We start from the raw sequence: 15,257 nt of genomic DNA, 5'->3' as shown, positions 1-15,257 counted from the left end.
ACACACACACACACTGGTACACACACACACTGGTACACACACACACTGGTACACACACTGGTACACATACACTCACACTGGTACACACACACACACACACACACACACACACACACACACACACACACACACACACACACACACACACACACACACACACACACACACACACACACACACACACACACACACACACGTACACACACACACACACACACACTGGTACACACACACTGGTACACACACACACACACACACACACACACACACACACACACACACACACACACACACACACACACACACACACACACACACTGGTACACACACACACACACACTGGTACACACACACTGGTACACACACACACACACACACTGGTACACACACACTGGTACACACACACACACACACACACTGGTACACACACACACACACACACACACACACACACACACACACACACACACACACACACACACACACACACACACACACACACACACACACACACACACACACACACACACACACACACACACACACACACACACACACACACACACACACACACACACACACACACACACACACACACACACACACACACTGGTACACACACACACACACACACACTGGTACACACACACACACACACACACACTGGTACACACACACTGGTACACACACACACACACACACACACACACACACACACACTGGTACACACACACTGGTACACACACACACACACACACACACACACACACACACACACACACACACACACACACACACACACTGGTACACACTGTGACAGAAACCAGGGGATGGTAATACATTCCGTATATAGGGCTCCCAGGATACTAGACAGTTTCTATCCTGTTTGGCCTGGGAGTGCAGCCTTATAATACATACACTCCATCCCACAGTTTGGCAAGCGCTGGAACTGAGGGATGAGAGATCCAGACCAGAGTTTGTCTGCTGCCTGATTTCTGTCACCTGTCATGCTAATTAGGAATCAGGTATGAAAGACTGATTTCCTGTTTGCTCTGGTCTCTCCACAAGAGCCAGGAGGCTGGAAGGCTGCTGAACTACAGAGGGGAGAAGCCTCTTCCCCAAACAGGTTCAATCTTTCTGTTCATTTGTGTAAGACTGCAAAAGTACCTTGTTTTGTTGTTGGGAGTGGAAAAGCCACTTCCAACCCTGAGTCAGGGATATCTAAGTTAAGTTATCGCTCAGGTGAGCAGCTTTTGTTTTGATCTGTTTTCTGTTGTATGCACTGTGGCAGTCTCAGTGCCTGGGACTGAATAAACCAGGCATAGCCTGTTTAAAGGAACAGTACGTGACGCCTCATCATTTTAACCTACCCTAAAAGACCGTGTTCTAAACAGTCCCGGACAAACGACGGAGCCCCGGAGTAAGCCGTTTGTCACATATGGTGGAGAATGCGGGCAGAGCACTAGGGGGTCTGCGGGTTGAAGAACTTTGAAAGAAAAAAAAAAAAAAGTTTTTTTCGTCCTCTGCAAACAAGATGGAAGACGTGGTGGGTGCGCTGGTACGCAATGTCGCTGCCCAGAAAGACGCGAATGAAACCCAGCAACAGCTGTTAATAGCCCAGCAAGAAACTAATGCAAACCAGCAGCAGACGAATGCAGCCCAGCAACAGCTGCTAATAGCCCAGCAAGAGATTAATGCCAACCAGCAACAGGCGAATGCCAACCAGCAACAGGCGAATGCAAACCAGCAAAAGACGAATGAAGCCCTGCAAAACGCGAATGCAAACCAGCAAGAGACAAACCGCTTGCTGAGAGAGGAGCAACAGCGGTTCGCTCAGGGCTTACAGCAGGAACTCGAGATCCTGAGGGGGACTATCAGTAACCTTCCACTGGCAGCGGCAGCCCCAGTTCCGAAAATGACCAGGGCAAGCCACTACCTTCAGAAGATGGGACCCTCGGATGATGTGGAAGCCTATCTTCTCACGTTTGAACGCACGGCACAGAGAGAGGGATGGCCAGAAGCTGAGTGGGCTGGTCTAATCGCACCCTTCCTAAGCGGCGAACCCCAGAAGGCTTACTTTGATCTAGAGCCAGCCGAAGCTAACGTCTATGCAAAATTGAAGTTCGAGATCCTCGCCCGCCTCGGCGTAACCACGGCTGTTCGCGCCCAAAGGTTTCACGCATGGTCCTTCACGATGGATAAAGCCACCCGAAGCCAGATGTATGACCTCATCCACCTCGCCCGGACGTGGCTACAACCCGAGATCAACTCAGCCAGCCACATCGTGGAACGGTTGGTCATGGACCAGTTCTTGAGGAAACTTCCCTCTGCCTTACGCCGTTGGGTCAGTCGGAGTGACCCCCACAATGCGGATGAGCTTGTGGCCCTCGTAGAAAGGTACAATGCAGCAGAAGAGCACCCGCAACCCACAGTCGTGGAGCAACCCCACTACCCGAGGTTCCAGGACTCTTCCAGAGACGGTAAAAGGGTACCGGGGTTAAGGGGCGCTGAAGAGCGGCGACCCCCTTCACGCAGCACAAGCAACAGTGGTTCGCACACTAAGGGCAATAGCCAACATGGGGAGCCGGGAAAAGGCTCTAAGTGGGACACAGACTATGTACCTACTGTAAATGTGTAAATTGTCATGAGAGGGGCCACACAGCAAAAATCTGCCCACTAAATGATGAGCCCATGCAATGCAACAGCGTGGAACCTTATTCGCTGTTGTCCCAATGTATGGGCCCTAGCCCAGAGGACCCCTTGAATAACCATCTGTGGGCATTTGTAAAGGTTAATGGTAAGAGGGTTCGGGCACTTCTTGACTCTGGGAGCATGGTCACACTAGTGTCCGAATACCTCTTGCCCATTAAGAAGAAACAGGGAAACAGTTCACAAAGAGTGGCAATTTGTTGTATACATGGGGATAATCATGAATATTCCACTGTTGATGTTTTTTTTGAAACAGAGTTTGGTTCTTTAGAATTCAAGGTGGGTATTGTACCCAAACTGGCACATGATGTGTTAATAGGGACCGACTTTCCCCATTTTCTAAAAATGTGGTCCCCCGCTCAGAATAGCGCCCAGAGTTCAATAGCGGACCATAACGAAGTATTAGAAGAAACAAATCCTTTCCCTTTTTCAGAAATGGAGGTTGACGAGGGCCCAAATAAGAAGGGGGAAAAGGAGGAGTGCTGTAAAATTCCCTTCCCCATCACTACTTTGGTAGGGAATACCCCAAATCAAGATGTTGAGCAGACACTTACCACCCCAGAACCGGATAAGACCCTCGCTGACCTAGAGGTCAGTCCTGGGAGTTTTAAGAAGGCCCAGTGGGAGGACCCCACATTAGCGGTAGCAAGGGGAAATATACGGGACCAGAATAGTACTCCTGGCCAACCAGATAGGTCACTTGCTTACCCCTACTTCGAGGTAGAGAACGACCTAGTATATCGGGTTGATAAAAGGAAATCAGTTACAACTAAACAATTGTTGGTACCACAGACATTCCGTAACGTAGTATTACACCTCGCACATAGTCATCCATTGGGGGGACACCTAGGGGTGGAAAAGACAAAAGAAAAGGTTCTCCGAAGCTTCTATTGGCCTGGGGTTCTGGCAGAAATTACGAATTATTGTTCCTCATGCCCAGAATGTCAGATCACCGCCCCGTTCAAGGCGTACCGCAGCCCATTGGTACCCCTTCCCATAATAGAGGTACCATTTGACCGGATTGCTATGGATCTAGTAGGACCCCTAATAAAGTATGCTAGGGGACATCAGCATATATTGGTAATATTAGATTATGCCACCCGATATCCGGAGGCAGTTCCCCTACGTAGCACCTCAGCTAAAAACATAGCAAAAGAGTTAGTAGTTCTGTTTTCCCGGGTCGGGATTCCTAAAGAGATTCTATCTGACCAGGGAACACCATTTATGTCCCAAGTAACGAAAGAGCTATGTAAACTCCTAAAAATCAAACATCTCAGAACCTCAGTCTATCATCCACAAACAGATGGTTTAGTGGAAAGGTTCAATAAAACCTTAAAGAGCATGTTACGGCGGGCGGTTGATAAAGATGGGAAAAACTGGGATTGTTTGTTACCGTACCTGTTATTTGCCATTAGGGAAGTTCCCCAATCATCCACAGGCTTCTCCCCGTTTGAACTATTGTATGGCCGACACCCAAGGGGCTTACTGGATATAACCAAAGAGACTTGGGAACACGAGGTTACCCCTTACAGAAGTGTAATAGAGCATGTTGCCCAGATGCAGGACCGTATTGCTGCAGTCCTACCCATAGTGAGGGAACACATGGAGAAAGCTCAAGAAGCACAGAGGAATACATATAATAAGGGTGCTAGGGTCAGAATTTTTTCTCCAGGTGATAGGGTACTAGTTCTGGTTCCCACCGTGGAGAGTAAATTCCTTGCTAAATGGCATGGGCCATATGAGGTCTTGGAAAGAGTGGGAGAAGTAAATTATAAGGTAAGACAGCCAGGTAGGAGGAAACCTGAGCAAATTTACCATATAAACCTACTCAAGCCCTGGAAAGATAGAGAAGTCTTGTTAACCCTAGTACCCCCAGGTCCGTCAGAGAATCAAGAAACTGACCCAGAGGTTAGCATAGCTGAAACCCTGTCTGTTCATCAGAAACGAGAGGTTCAGAATTTAGTGAGAAGAAACAAAGAAATCTTCTCTATACGGCCAGGTAGAACTAGCGTAATTGAACATGACCTAGTCTCTGAACCGGGGGTCCGAGTTAACCTTAAACCGTACCGAATCCCAGAGGCCAAAAGAAAGGCTATAAGTTTAGAGGTTAAAAAAATGCTAAAACTAGGTGTAATTGAGGAATCCCAAAGTGGGTGGAACAGCCCTATAGTCTTAGTCCCAAAGCCAGATGGTACAACAAGGTTTTGTAATGACTACCGGAAACTAAACGCGGTGTCAAAATTTGATACTTATCCTATGCCCAGGGTAGATGAACTTGTAGAGAGACTGGGCAAAGCCCGATATCTCACAACCCTAGACCTAACAAAAGGGTACTGGCAGGTTCCCCTCACAGAAAGGGCAAAAGAAAAGACAGCCTTCTCAACCCCAGACGGCCTCTTTCAGTATAAGGTGTTGCCTTTTGGCTTACATGGAGCTCCCGCCACATTCCAAAGAATGATGGATAAAATTTTAAAACCACATGCTCGGTATGCTGCCGCCTACCTGGATGATGTGGTAATCCATAGTGAAGATTGGCAATCCCACCTTCCAAAGGTCCAAGCTGTGCTTGACGCAGTCCGGTCTGCTGGACTAACTGCTAACCCCGCTAAATGCACTATTGGTCTGGAGGAGGCCAAGTATCTGGGATATTCTATTGGCAGAGGTTTACTCAAACCCCAAACACTCAAAGTGGAGGCGATACAAAATTGGCCAAGGCCAGTTACAAAAAAACAAGTAAGGACCTTTTTGGGGTTAATTGGGTACTATAGAAGGTTTATTCCCAATTTTGCAACTAAGGCAACCCCACTAACTGACCTCACAAAAGCAAGAGGACCGCTAATGGTAAAGTGGTCCCCGGAAACCGAACAGGCCTTTAGAAGCCTGAAAGAAGCTCTCTGTGCCCAACCAGTGTTGGTCACACCTGACTTCTCCAAAGAGTTCGTAGTCCAAACCGACGCATCTGAGGTAGGGCTGGGGGCGGTACTCTCCCAGGTGTCTCAAGGTGAGGAGCACCCCATCCTTTATTTAAGTAGGAAACTAAATCCCCAGGAGAAAAATTACTCCATAGTAGAGAAAGAGTGTCTCGCAATAAAGTGGGCTGTAGAGACGCTCAAATACTATCTGTTGGGGAGAAAATTCCGGTTGGTCACAGATCATGCACCCCTTACCTGGATGTGTCAAAACAGGGAAAAGAATGCTAGAGTGACCAGGTGGTTCCTAAGCCTACAACCCTTTAAATTTTCTGTGGAACACAGGTCAGGGCACAAACATGGCAATGCTGACGGGTTGTCAAGGATGCACTCCCTAATATCCATGGTCGCTCATCCCTCGAGGTCTGAGCTGGGGGGGAGGATATGTGACAGAAACCAGGGGATGGTAATAAATTCCGTATATAGGGCTCCCAGGATACTAGACAGTTTCTATCCTGTTTGGCCTGGGAGTGCAGCCTTATAATACATACACTCCATCCCACAGTTTGGCAAGCGCTGGAACTGAGGGATGAGAGATCCAGACCAGAGTTTGTCTGCTGCCTGATTTCTGTCACCTGTCATGCTAATTAGGAATCAGGTATGAAAGACTGATTTCCTGTTTGCTCTGGTCTCCCCACAAGAGCCAGGAGGCTGGAAGGCTGCTGAACTACAGAGGGGAGAAGCCTCTTCCCCAAACAGGTTCAATCTTTCTGTTCATTTGTGTAAGACTGCAAAAGTACCTTGTTTTGTTGTTGGGAGTGGAAAAGCCACTTCCAACCCTGAGTCAGGGATATCTAAGTTAAGTTATCGCTCAGGTGAGCAGCTTTTGTTTTGATCTGTTTTCTGTTGTATGCACTGTGGCAGTCTCAGTGCCTGGGACTGAATAAACCAGGCATAGCCTGTTTAAAGGAACAGTACGTGACGCCTCATCATTTTTACCTACCCTAAAAGACCGTGTTCTAAACAGTCCCGGACAAACGACGGAGCCCCGGAGTAAGCCGTTTGTCACAACACACACACACACACACACACACACACACACACACACACACACACACACACACACACACACACACACTGGTACACACACTGGTACACACACTGGTACACACACACACACACACACACACACACACACACACACACACACACACACACACACACACACACACACACACACACACACACACACACACACACACACACACGTACACACGTACACACACACACACACACACTGGTACACACACACTGGTACACACACACACTGGTACACACACACACACTGGTACACACACACTGGTACACACACACTGGTACACACACACACACACACACACACACACACACACACACACACACACACACACACACACACACACACACACACACACACACTGGTACACACACTGGTACACACACACACACACACACACACACACACACACACACACACACACACACACACACACACACACACACACACACACACACACACACACACACACACACACACACACTGGTACACACACACTGGTACACACACACTGGTACACACACACACTGGTACACGCACACGTACACACGTACACACACACGTACACACACACGTACACACACACGTACACACACACACACACACACACACGTACACACACACACGTACACACACACACACGTACACACACACACACACACACACACACGTACACACACACACACACACACACACACACGTACACACACACACACACACACACACACACACACACACACACACACACACACACACACACACACACACACACACACACACACACACACACACACACACACACACACACACACACACACACACACACACACACACACACACACTGGTACCACTGGTACACACACACACTGGTACACACACTACACACACTACACACACTACACACACTACACACACTACACACACACACACACACACACACACACACACACACACACACACACACACACACACACACACACGCAGCCAGGACAGGAGGCAAAGGCACAAAAACCCACCTCCTATCACCCTGGGCGGGCAGAGGGGGGAGACACTGCGCAGCCGACAGAGGAGCCAGGAGCAGGAAGAGACACACACACACTACGTGTGCTCTGCAGGAGGAAGCGGAAGTCCCGCCCCCGGCACCCTCTGACCTGCAGCCAATCCCCTGTGGCCCGGTTTGCATTCTATTTCCCGCCCCCCGGCAACCATTCATTCTACATAGTTAAAAAAAAACTTACCTGCTCTCGCATGGCATCCTCCTCACCACCGCCGCCTCGCCGCATACCGGAACCGGGGCCAAAACCCGGGACAAATCCGGGACACACAGGAAACTGGGACAGGACACAAAAAAACAGGGCTGTCACGGCAAAAGGGGGACAAATGGTCACCCTACCAAAGGGGGAACCGGTATCTCAGCTAAGTTTAAAGCTGTTGCATCACGTGGGCCAATAGGAAGTTGAACCTGATGATTTCACAACTTCTTATTGGCCCGCAGAGCCCGGGTGCTATGAAAATCTGCGTTTATGTGAACCCTGCTAGCTAAGTTGAGTGGCTACTGGTATCCCCTACATAGGTAAGTATCTCGGGAAGCAGGAGGTCCCAGAGCTGAAATTAAAGGGGCCAGCCAGGGCCACAGACAAATTTCCCAGGGCCCAGAACTACAGTTTTGACAGGGATCTGCCGCCCGTGATCTTGCGAGCACCCCTCCTCACATCTTCTTGCTCTCCCCCTCCTCCATTCCCCCCTCTTCCCATGTTTTTCTCTCCCCCTCTGTCTCTCACTCTTGCCCCTCTCTTCCTCACTCACTCTCCCCCCTCTCTTCACTCCCTATCTTATACCCCCTCTCTCCTCTCACACTCTCCACACCTTTGCTATCACTCCATTAGACCCCTCTCACTCAATCCCGCTCCCTCAACCCTCAATCCTCCTTCCCTCAATCCCCCATCTCACACTAATTCCTTCCTCCCCCCTCTGGACAGACACACACATAAACACGCCAGCCCAATTGCCATACAGTGCCCCAGAATTCCCACACAATCCCCCCACAATAATTACCCCCCCACAATAATTACTCACCACAATACATACATAATAATACCGTCCAACACAATAGTCGCCCCCCACAAAATACATACAACACTACTCCCCCATCCCCACATATATATGCAATGCCCCCCCCCCTCCGAAGGGGTTACTAGAGGGTTGGAGTGTATTGGGGCCCACCTTGATTTGCCATGGGATCATGATGTCACGAAGATGCGCCCGGTGGGGCTTGCTCTGTTGCTGTTGGAGCTTGTATGGCAATCAGTGAGTCTATCAGTGAAGTTTCTTTTCTCCCTCCTATGGGGAGATGCCCCCTGGCTGCTGTGTTGCTGACTGCACCACTTGCCTTGCCACCCCAGAATCGGGAGCAACATCCGCAGAGGGAGTTCCTGGTCAACATGGATTTGCTGCTGGATGGTGCCCAGAGATTAGTATAACACACATGGTGTCTGGCCGATGGGGTAAGATAGTACAATGGTGGCCGGGGGGCCCCATGAACTCTGAGTAGGAAAATTAGGCCTATATACAGCACACTGAAGAACTAGATGACCACGTATTTTTCAGTGACGATGTAAAATTGGACGTGGCTATGGCTGAGCTCCCTAAAGAGGAGCCCGAGTCTGAGTCAGGTTGATTGTATGATCCGGGATAGGATCAAGAAAATCTGGGGATATGAATATCCCTATGTTCCAGAAGATACTATGGAGATAGTAGATATGTACAGGGGTCACTAGTTACAATGTAAAGCTAAATCTCATATTTCGCAGTATGGGCACCTTCTACTTACAAAAATCAGAACAAGGTAGATATAATAGTAGGTATATGGCACATTGGAAGGAGCATTTACAAAAACCGGATGGAATATATAGATGAAAAGGGAGCTAAACAGGTTTACTATGTAGAGGTACCGGATGCTAAGGGTGGTATAGTTAGAAATCCGGATCCGGACCATTATTGGTATACATATTGAAATAAAGTGATGCTCGAATGCCTGGTCCTATAATTCTTTAGTTGAGTCCATTAAAGACAAGGGAGAACATGCTTGACAATTGAGCAATAAATCCTGTAACACTCTAAACCTCATGAAAAAGGCTCTATAGAACCCTGAAGGTAGGGGGTGAGCAAGTGACTACCCCTCCTATCCTCATTGGGTTAGCCTAAAGGTATGAGTACTCACATAAACACCCAGCAGTCTTCCTTATGCGTGCAGCTTTATCCGAAGTCCAAACGATCCAAAACAAGTGTGTGCAGCACACAACATGAGAGAGAAGCAGGTCTGACCAAAAATAATTGCTTTATTGGGGACACATAAAATCGAGGGTAGTAGCCCTTCTACATGTTTCGTGCAGGCAATGCACTTTATCAAGAAGTTATTGGTAGTCTGTGTGTTACTACCCATAATGCGCGAGTGTTTGATCCCATCTGGGTCAGATGTCACTATGGTAATGATTATGCTTACTATATTTTCATATATATATATACACTACCATCTCTGGGACTGGAGAGATACTGTGCCCTGTTCCTACTGCCATTTTACATATGCCCGTTGAAATATGTGATGCGGTGGGGCATGGCCAGGACGTTGAGCAGAATAGCCGCGCATCAGCTCAGCTCTGCGGAAACGCAGAGTATTTACCCCCCAAAACCGTGGAAAAAAACTGAAAGAAACAATAAAAAATAACGGTTCAAAGTCCTGGAGCCTTTCCACGTATCTAGTCTCCTAAAAGTAAGAGCCGGGGAATCACCTGAGGTTTGCGGAACCTCTCTGATTTAGGTCTCGTCCAGGGTGGAATCAGGCGCCTTGGCGCTCCAGCGCTGCACCCTGCTCGTCCGTGCTTTTCCTGGCAGGGTAGGTGCGCACACGTCTGGGGGCGCAGCCCCGACGTCATGGAGCTGGTTCATTGGGCAAACTGCTCACGTGATGCGCTTGCGAGCAGCAAAATCAATTTTGCTTGCTTGGCAAGTGGCTGAGCACCGAGCAGGCGCGCCCGCCCGCTCACGCAGGCCACGTGCATTGTCGCAACGCATCCAGCATGAGCGCGTGCCCGCTCAGCACCACCCTGGATGAGGCCTTAGCCTCACGAGAGCCCAAAAATGGCCGCTGGTCCCACACTGAACTAAAGCTTAAATTGGGATCCAATCTGGCACGGCCGGGGTGAGAGAGCCTAGTGGATTGTGCAGTCGAGGGGTGAGTAGTGGATCATGATAATTAATGAAGGGAGAACCGGAGGCCCCTTATCACCCCCCCAAGCTACTTGATGGTCCCTGAGAGCGCGCTGCCTGCTCGGGCCATGGAGGTGACGGGAGCGAGGCCATCTTGTTTTTCCTCTACATCTCTCTGTTGGCCTCCCGTGCGGTGCACCGATCTGCGGAAGGGGGGTGAAATCGAGGCCGCAGGAGAACGACCTGCTTCCTGTCTACCCATGTGGTGAGGGGAGGAGGGGGACACGCAGGCTGCTCGGTCCGTAGAGGCATTGAAGTTGATGTCGGGCTGATCCAAGATGGCTACCGGGACCACGAGGCAGTGAGGTGGATCCTCCATTGACAGCTCAGAAGGGTGGATAGAGGCTGAGAAGGCTCAAAACTCAAAACCCATCCAAAAAAACAAAACAAAAGGCAAAGCATATCCCAACCTCTACAATTAAAGGGGACTTGCACAGTTAAAAATGTGTGATGGCTGAGGGAATGGATACCTGAACCCTGAGCTCCACATTCCACGGCACTTTTAATTAAAGAAAAACAGCACGAAATTGGAAAAAACGCATATCCAATACTATCAACGGACAGCGGATAAATTCAGGATGTCGACCCGGTCCAAATCAAGGAAAACCTCACTGGATCTCACAGATTACTTTCAGAAAGCGGATTGGGCATGAGCGGGAGGACCTGCGGCCCAAGCCTCATGCAGGAGGTCCAACTCGGAGAGAGAGGGTATGGAGGACCGGAGATCTGAGAGGGACAGAGACCTGGTCACCTTAAGGAGTTTGTTAGTGAAATCAAGTCTCTGTTCCAAGCTGAGATGGCGGAATTGAGGAAAGACATAAACAGTATTGACAGCAGGACTGATGAATTTGAAAAAAACCTGGATGCTACAATAAAAGCCCAACATAAAACAGAAAAAAACACCTCTAAATTAAAATCCCTGGTATCAGATTTGATGACCGACAGGCAGACTCAGAGAATAGGGACAGGAGGAATAACATTGGGTAAGGGGTGTCCCTTAAGCCATTACAGACTCTGAGGATTTCATAAAATGGTCGACTAATATGTTCCCAGACAATTCAGAGGCAGAACTACAACTCGACTGCTGCCACAGACCCCTACGTACCAGACCCCAGCCTGGGGATCTTCCCCTTTGGTTTACTGGTAGTTAAGGGTGGCAAAGCTCTCTCCATGAGGAAGCTGGAAGAAGGGGACGCCTTCCTGGAGAAACTGGGCCTTAAATCGGATCGTACTCTCTGTGCTGTAGAAGAGGAGGCTGCTATGGATCTAGACTGGAATGAAATGAGGAGCCTTGCACGGGGGAAGAAAGGCAGAGAGCTTAGTTGGCAGCAATTAGGTTCTTAAAGGGATATCGTCCCGTTGTGGCTGAAGATACAATTACAAGTTAAAAAGTTAAAGAGATATTGCACCTTCCTGTTGTGGCCCTAGTGGACTCGGCAAGCAGAATTGAAGCAGGTCCAGGTCTCAGTGGCAGAGCAGATGGCAGCAGGGAGCGGGTAGAGAGTGCAGATGATGGAGCGGACTGGAGGAAGATTTCCCTGGCAGTGAAGTGGATGCGGAGGAGCAGAGGGACTCAGAGTCCTCGGCATGAGGAGGGTGAGTGCTGCTATGAGGCAGATGGAGGGTGGTATTGGCCAGAGTGGTAGCGGAAGGTTGGAGCGGCCACACCTGAGGTGACCAATGGTTGGATGGGGGTAATTCAGGACAGGAGCAGTTACAGGCTGCGGCCGGTAATTGAAAGACGCAACCGGAGGGGGTGAATACATGATCATGCTGGGACTACCACGGAGGAAACAGGGTTTACAGGGGAGAGAGGAGGGTCTAGTATCCATGGCCAATTTCAGAGATCGACCGGTGCTAAAGAACTGGCCCTGGGAGGAACTACACGGTTAATTTAACAGCCCCACTTAATGAACGGACAGCGACGGTGTGACAGTGAAAGGGTTAACCAGGCCAATACTAAAGGTATTATGCCCGGCTGTGAACCCTAAACCGTGTTGGGACAGAGGGGGTTAAAATGTATTGTCACCCTAATACAATGTTTTCCCCTACACTACCTTTATTGTCCCCGTTTTGCAGCTCAGAAGCTAGCTGCAGTTAAATGAATGAATGAGAAATGTGCTAACTGTATTTGCGACACAAGGGGGAGCCTCTAGCGCTGTTCCAAGCGCTAAATTGAAGAAGTGTGCCTGTGAGTAAGTAGCTGGCTAAGCATGCTACCATGCTAAGTAGCATTAAAGATAGGTATCAGTTTCCAGACCACAGACGTTGAAACCGCAAAGTCAATTGAATAAGGTGAATTGGTGGCGCGCGTCTGCGGTTACCGACCAAAGCCAGCACGGATACATTGTATGTCGGCTTGTAACCCAGACCGATTATAGGTCAAACTGCAACCCACATCACAGAGCCCCTACAATTAAGTGGATAACTTGCGCTAGGAAAGAGCTAGCACTCTAATTTTTGGAGTGCAGCTAGGTAGAAAGAAACCATGACCATACATATAAGTTTTATATTTGTTGCATATACAGAACATACATGTAAAAATAAACTGTATTTCCATGGTGTTTTACATGTACAGGCAGGAAGTTGGTGCTCCAGTGTCTAGAGAAGTCCGGAGTTGAAAAGCCTCAGAGACCTTCTGTGTTAGGGTGGCCGGGATATTGTCAAGTTACAGATATCAGTGTGAAGTATGGGCGCTTCACACTTGGTAGCCACACCCCAGACTTACTGTCGCCAGGTAAGAGGTTGGACCCGGTATGCTAAGTAGCTCAGGTGTGAGGTTAACGCATGCTCTTAGCAGACCGGGAAGCAACGTCTGCCCGTTCTATGAACTCCTGGCAAGTCTGGGATAAGTTGGAAAAGTTGTTCCCACGAGAGGATTGGGTGTGCATGTTAGGAATAGGACCCTTAACCCTATAAAGTTGCCTGCAGCATAATCCCAATCAGATTCATCTCATATTTTACCAAGAAATGTCAAGCTCTAGCGTCAGTGGTACGGGAGTGTGAGGAGTTAACAACATCATAACCAAGGATCGTGCCTCTCTTCCAGAATTTGTTTGAGCTAAGGATTCCCGAACGAATTCTGTAAGGACATTACTAAATCTTTCCTTTCGGTGGAGATATAGGGGTATCAAGTTGCGTCCATAGCCAAGGACTGTCAGGCCTGAACATACATGAAGGAAGGGAAGAACAAGTAGGGCCTAGGGACTGAAATATTAGAGAGCCAGTGAAAAAAAGCATGCTGTTGGTGATACCAGAATGCCCCCAAAATATAATAATAAAAAAAAAAGTTCTGTATCCATTAAGGTTTGCTAGATGTATCATAGTGGTGATGCAATGGTTATGTGAATCTGTAAGCTGTTATTATAAATATATACAAGTGTGCCCGTGGCGAAGGAGGAGTGGGGCTGCCCCGTTTATTCATGTGTCACACTTTGGGTGACTTGGTGCCTAACCATGTTGCCGACAAAGACCCTTGGGTTGGTGGGACCTAGGATTTCCCAGCTCCCAATACCTACTTTTTGGATGACCTCGCTGTAAGGTCACCCCCAAGGGCAGCCGAATTAGGGTCACCAGTGGCCATAGATAGGGGGTGGAGGAGCGCTCAATGCCAGGAAGAATGTTCAATAACACCAAAACCACCATCCAAGGAGAATAATATCAGGATTGATAAGACATGTAGGTAATAAAGCCAGCAATTATGGGTAAACACCCCCTGAAGACGGGTAGTGGGAAGCAAGCAAAAGCCCCCACCATCAATCTCATTGGGGATATCCCTGTAGCAAAAACCAAATAATTACTCACGAATCCTGGTGTGGCTGGATGGATGTGCTGCTTCCATGATGAAGAATATGGTATGCAGATGATATAAGGAGCGCACGATCCGGTAGGAGCAAGGAGAGGACCCAGGTAACAAAAGTGAAAATTTATTGAGTAATCAAGACATTAAAATCCAATGCGTTTCGAACGTGTTAGCGTTCTTTATCAATATCATCTGCTCACCAGTGGCCATACCTGATTCGTTGAGTTTTTGTTATTATAATTTTTTACCCCCGTCCCCATTTTTGTCCTTCCTTCCCATGCCTTGTAGGGCAGAAAATTGTCACTCCTGTTCAAAGATGCCCATTTTCCTGCTGTTGAGGGACTCCCTGAGCGGTCTTGGCTTTAGAGTGGTTTTAAGAGGCATTGGGACACTACAGACTCAATGGCAATAAATATAATTTCTCATAACTTAAAGGGTCTGAATTGTCCAGGAAAAAGAAGAATAGCGATGGCAG

General features: G+C 48.6%; 1 protein-coding gene across 1 annotated transcript in view; it reads right to left on the bottom strand.

The window, feature by feature from the left end:
• Positions 1–11,299, bottom strand: part of LOC142490648 (DNA polymerase alpha catalytic subunit-like) — a 203,279-nt gene extending 191,980 nt beyond the window's left edge. The window contains exon 1 of the mRNA XM_075593066.1: positions 11,164–11,299. Coding sequence (XP_075449181.1) covers positions 11,164–11,299 — 136 coding nt within the window. The remainder of the gene's footprint in view (positions 1–11,163) is intronic.
• Positions 11,300–15,257: the final 3,958 nt, after the last annotated feature.

The sequence above is a fragment of the Ascaphus truei genome, chromosome 3, assembly GCF_040206685.1.
Source record: "Ascaphus truei isolate aAscTru1 chromosome 3, aAscTru1.hap1, whole genome shotgun sequence".
In the NCBI taxonomy this organism is placed as follows: domain Eukaryota; kingdom Metazoa; phylum Chordata; class Amphibia; order Anura; family Ascaphidae; genus Ascaphus; species Ascaphus truei.
This window is presented reverse-complemented; position numbering and strand designations above follow the sequence as displayed.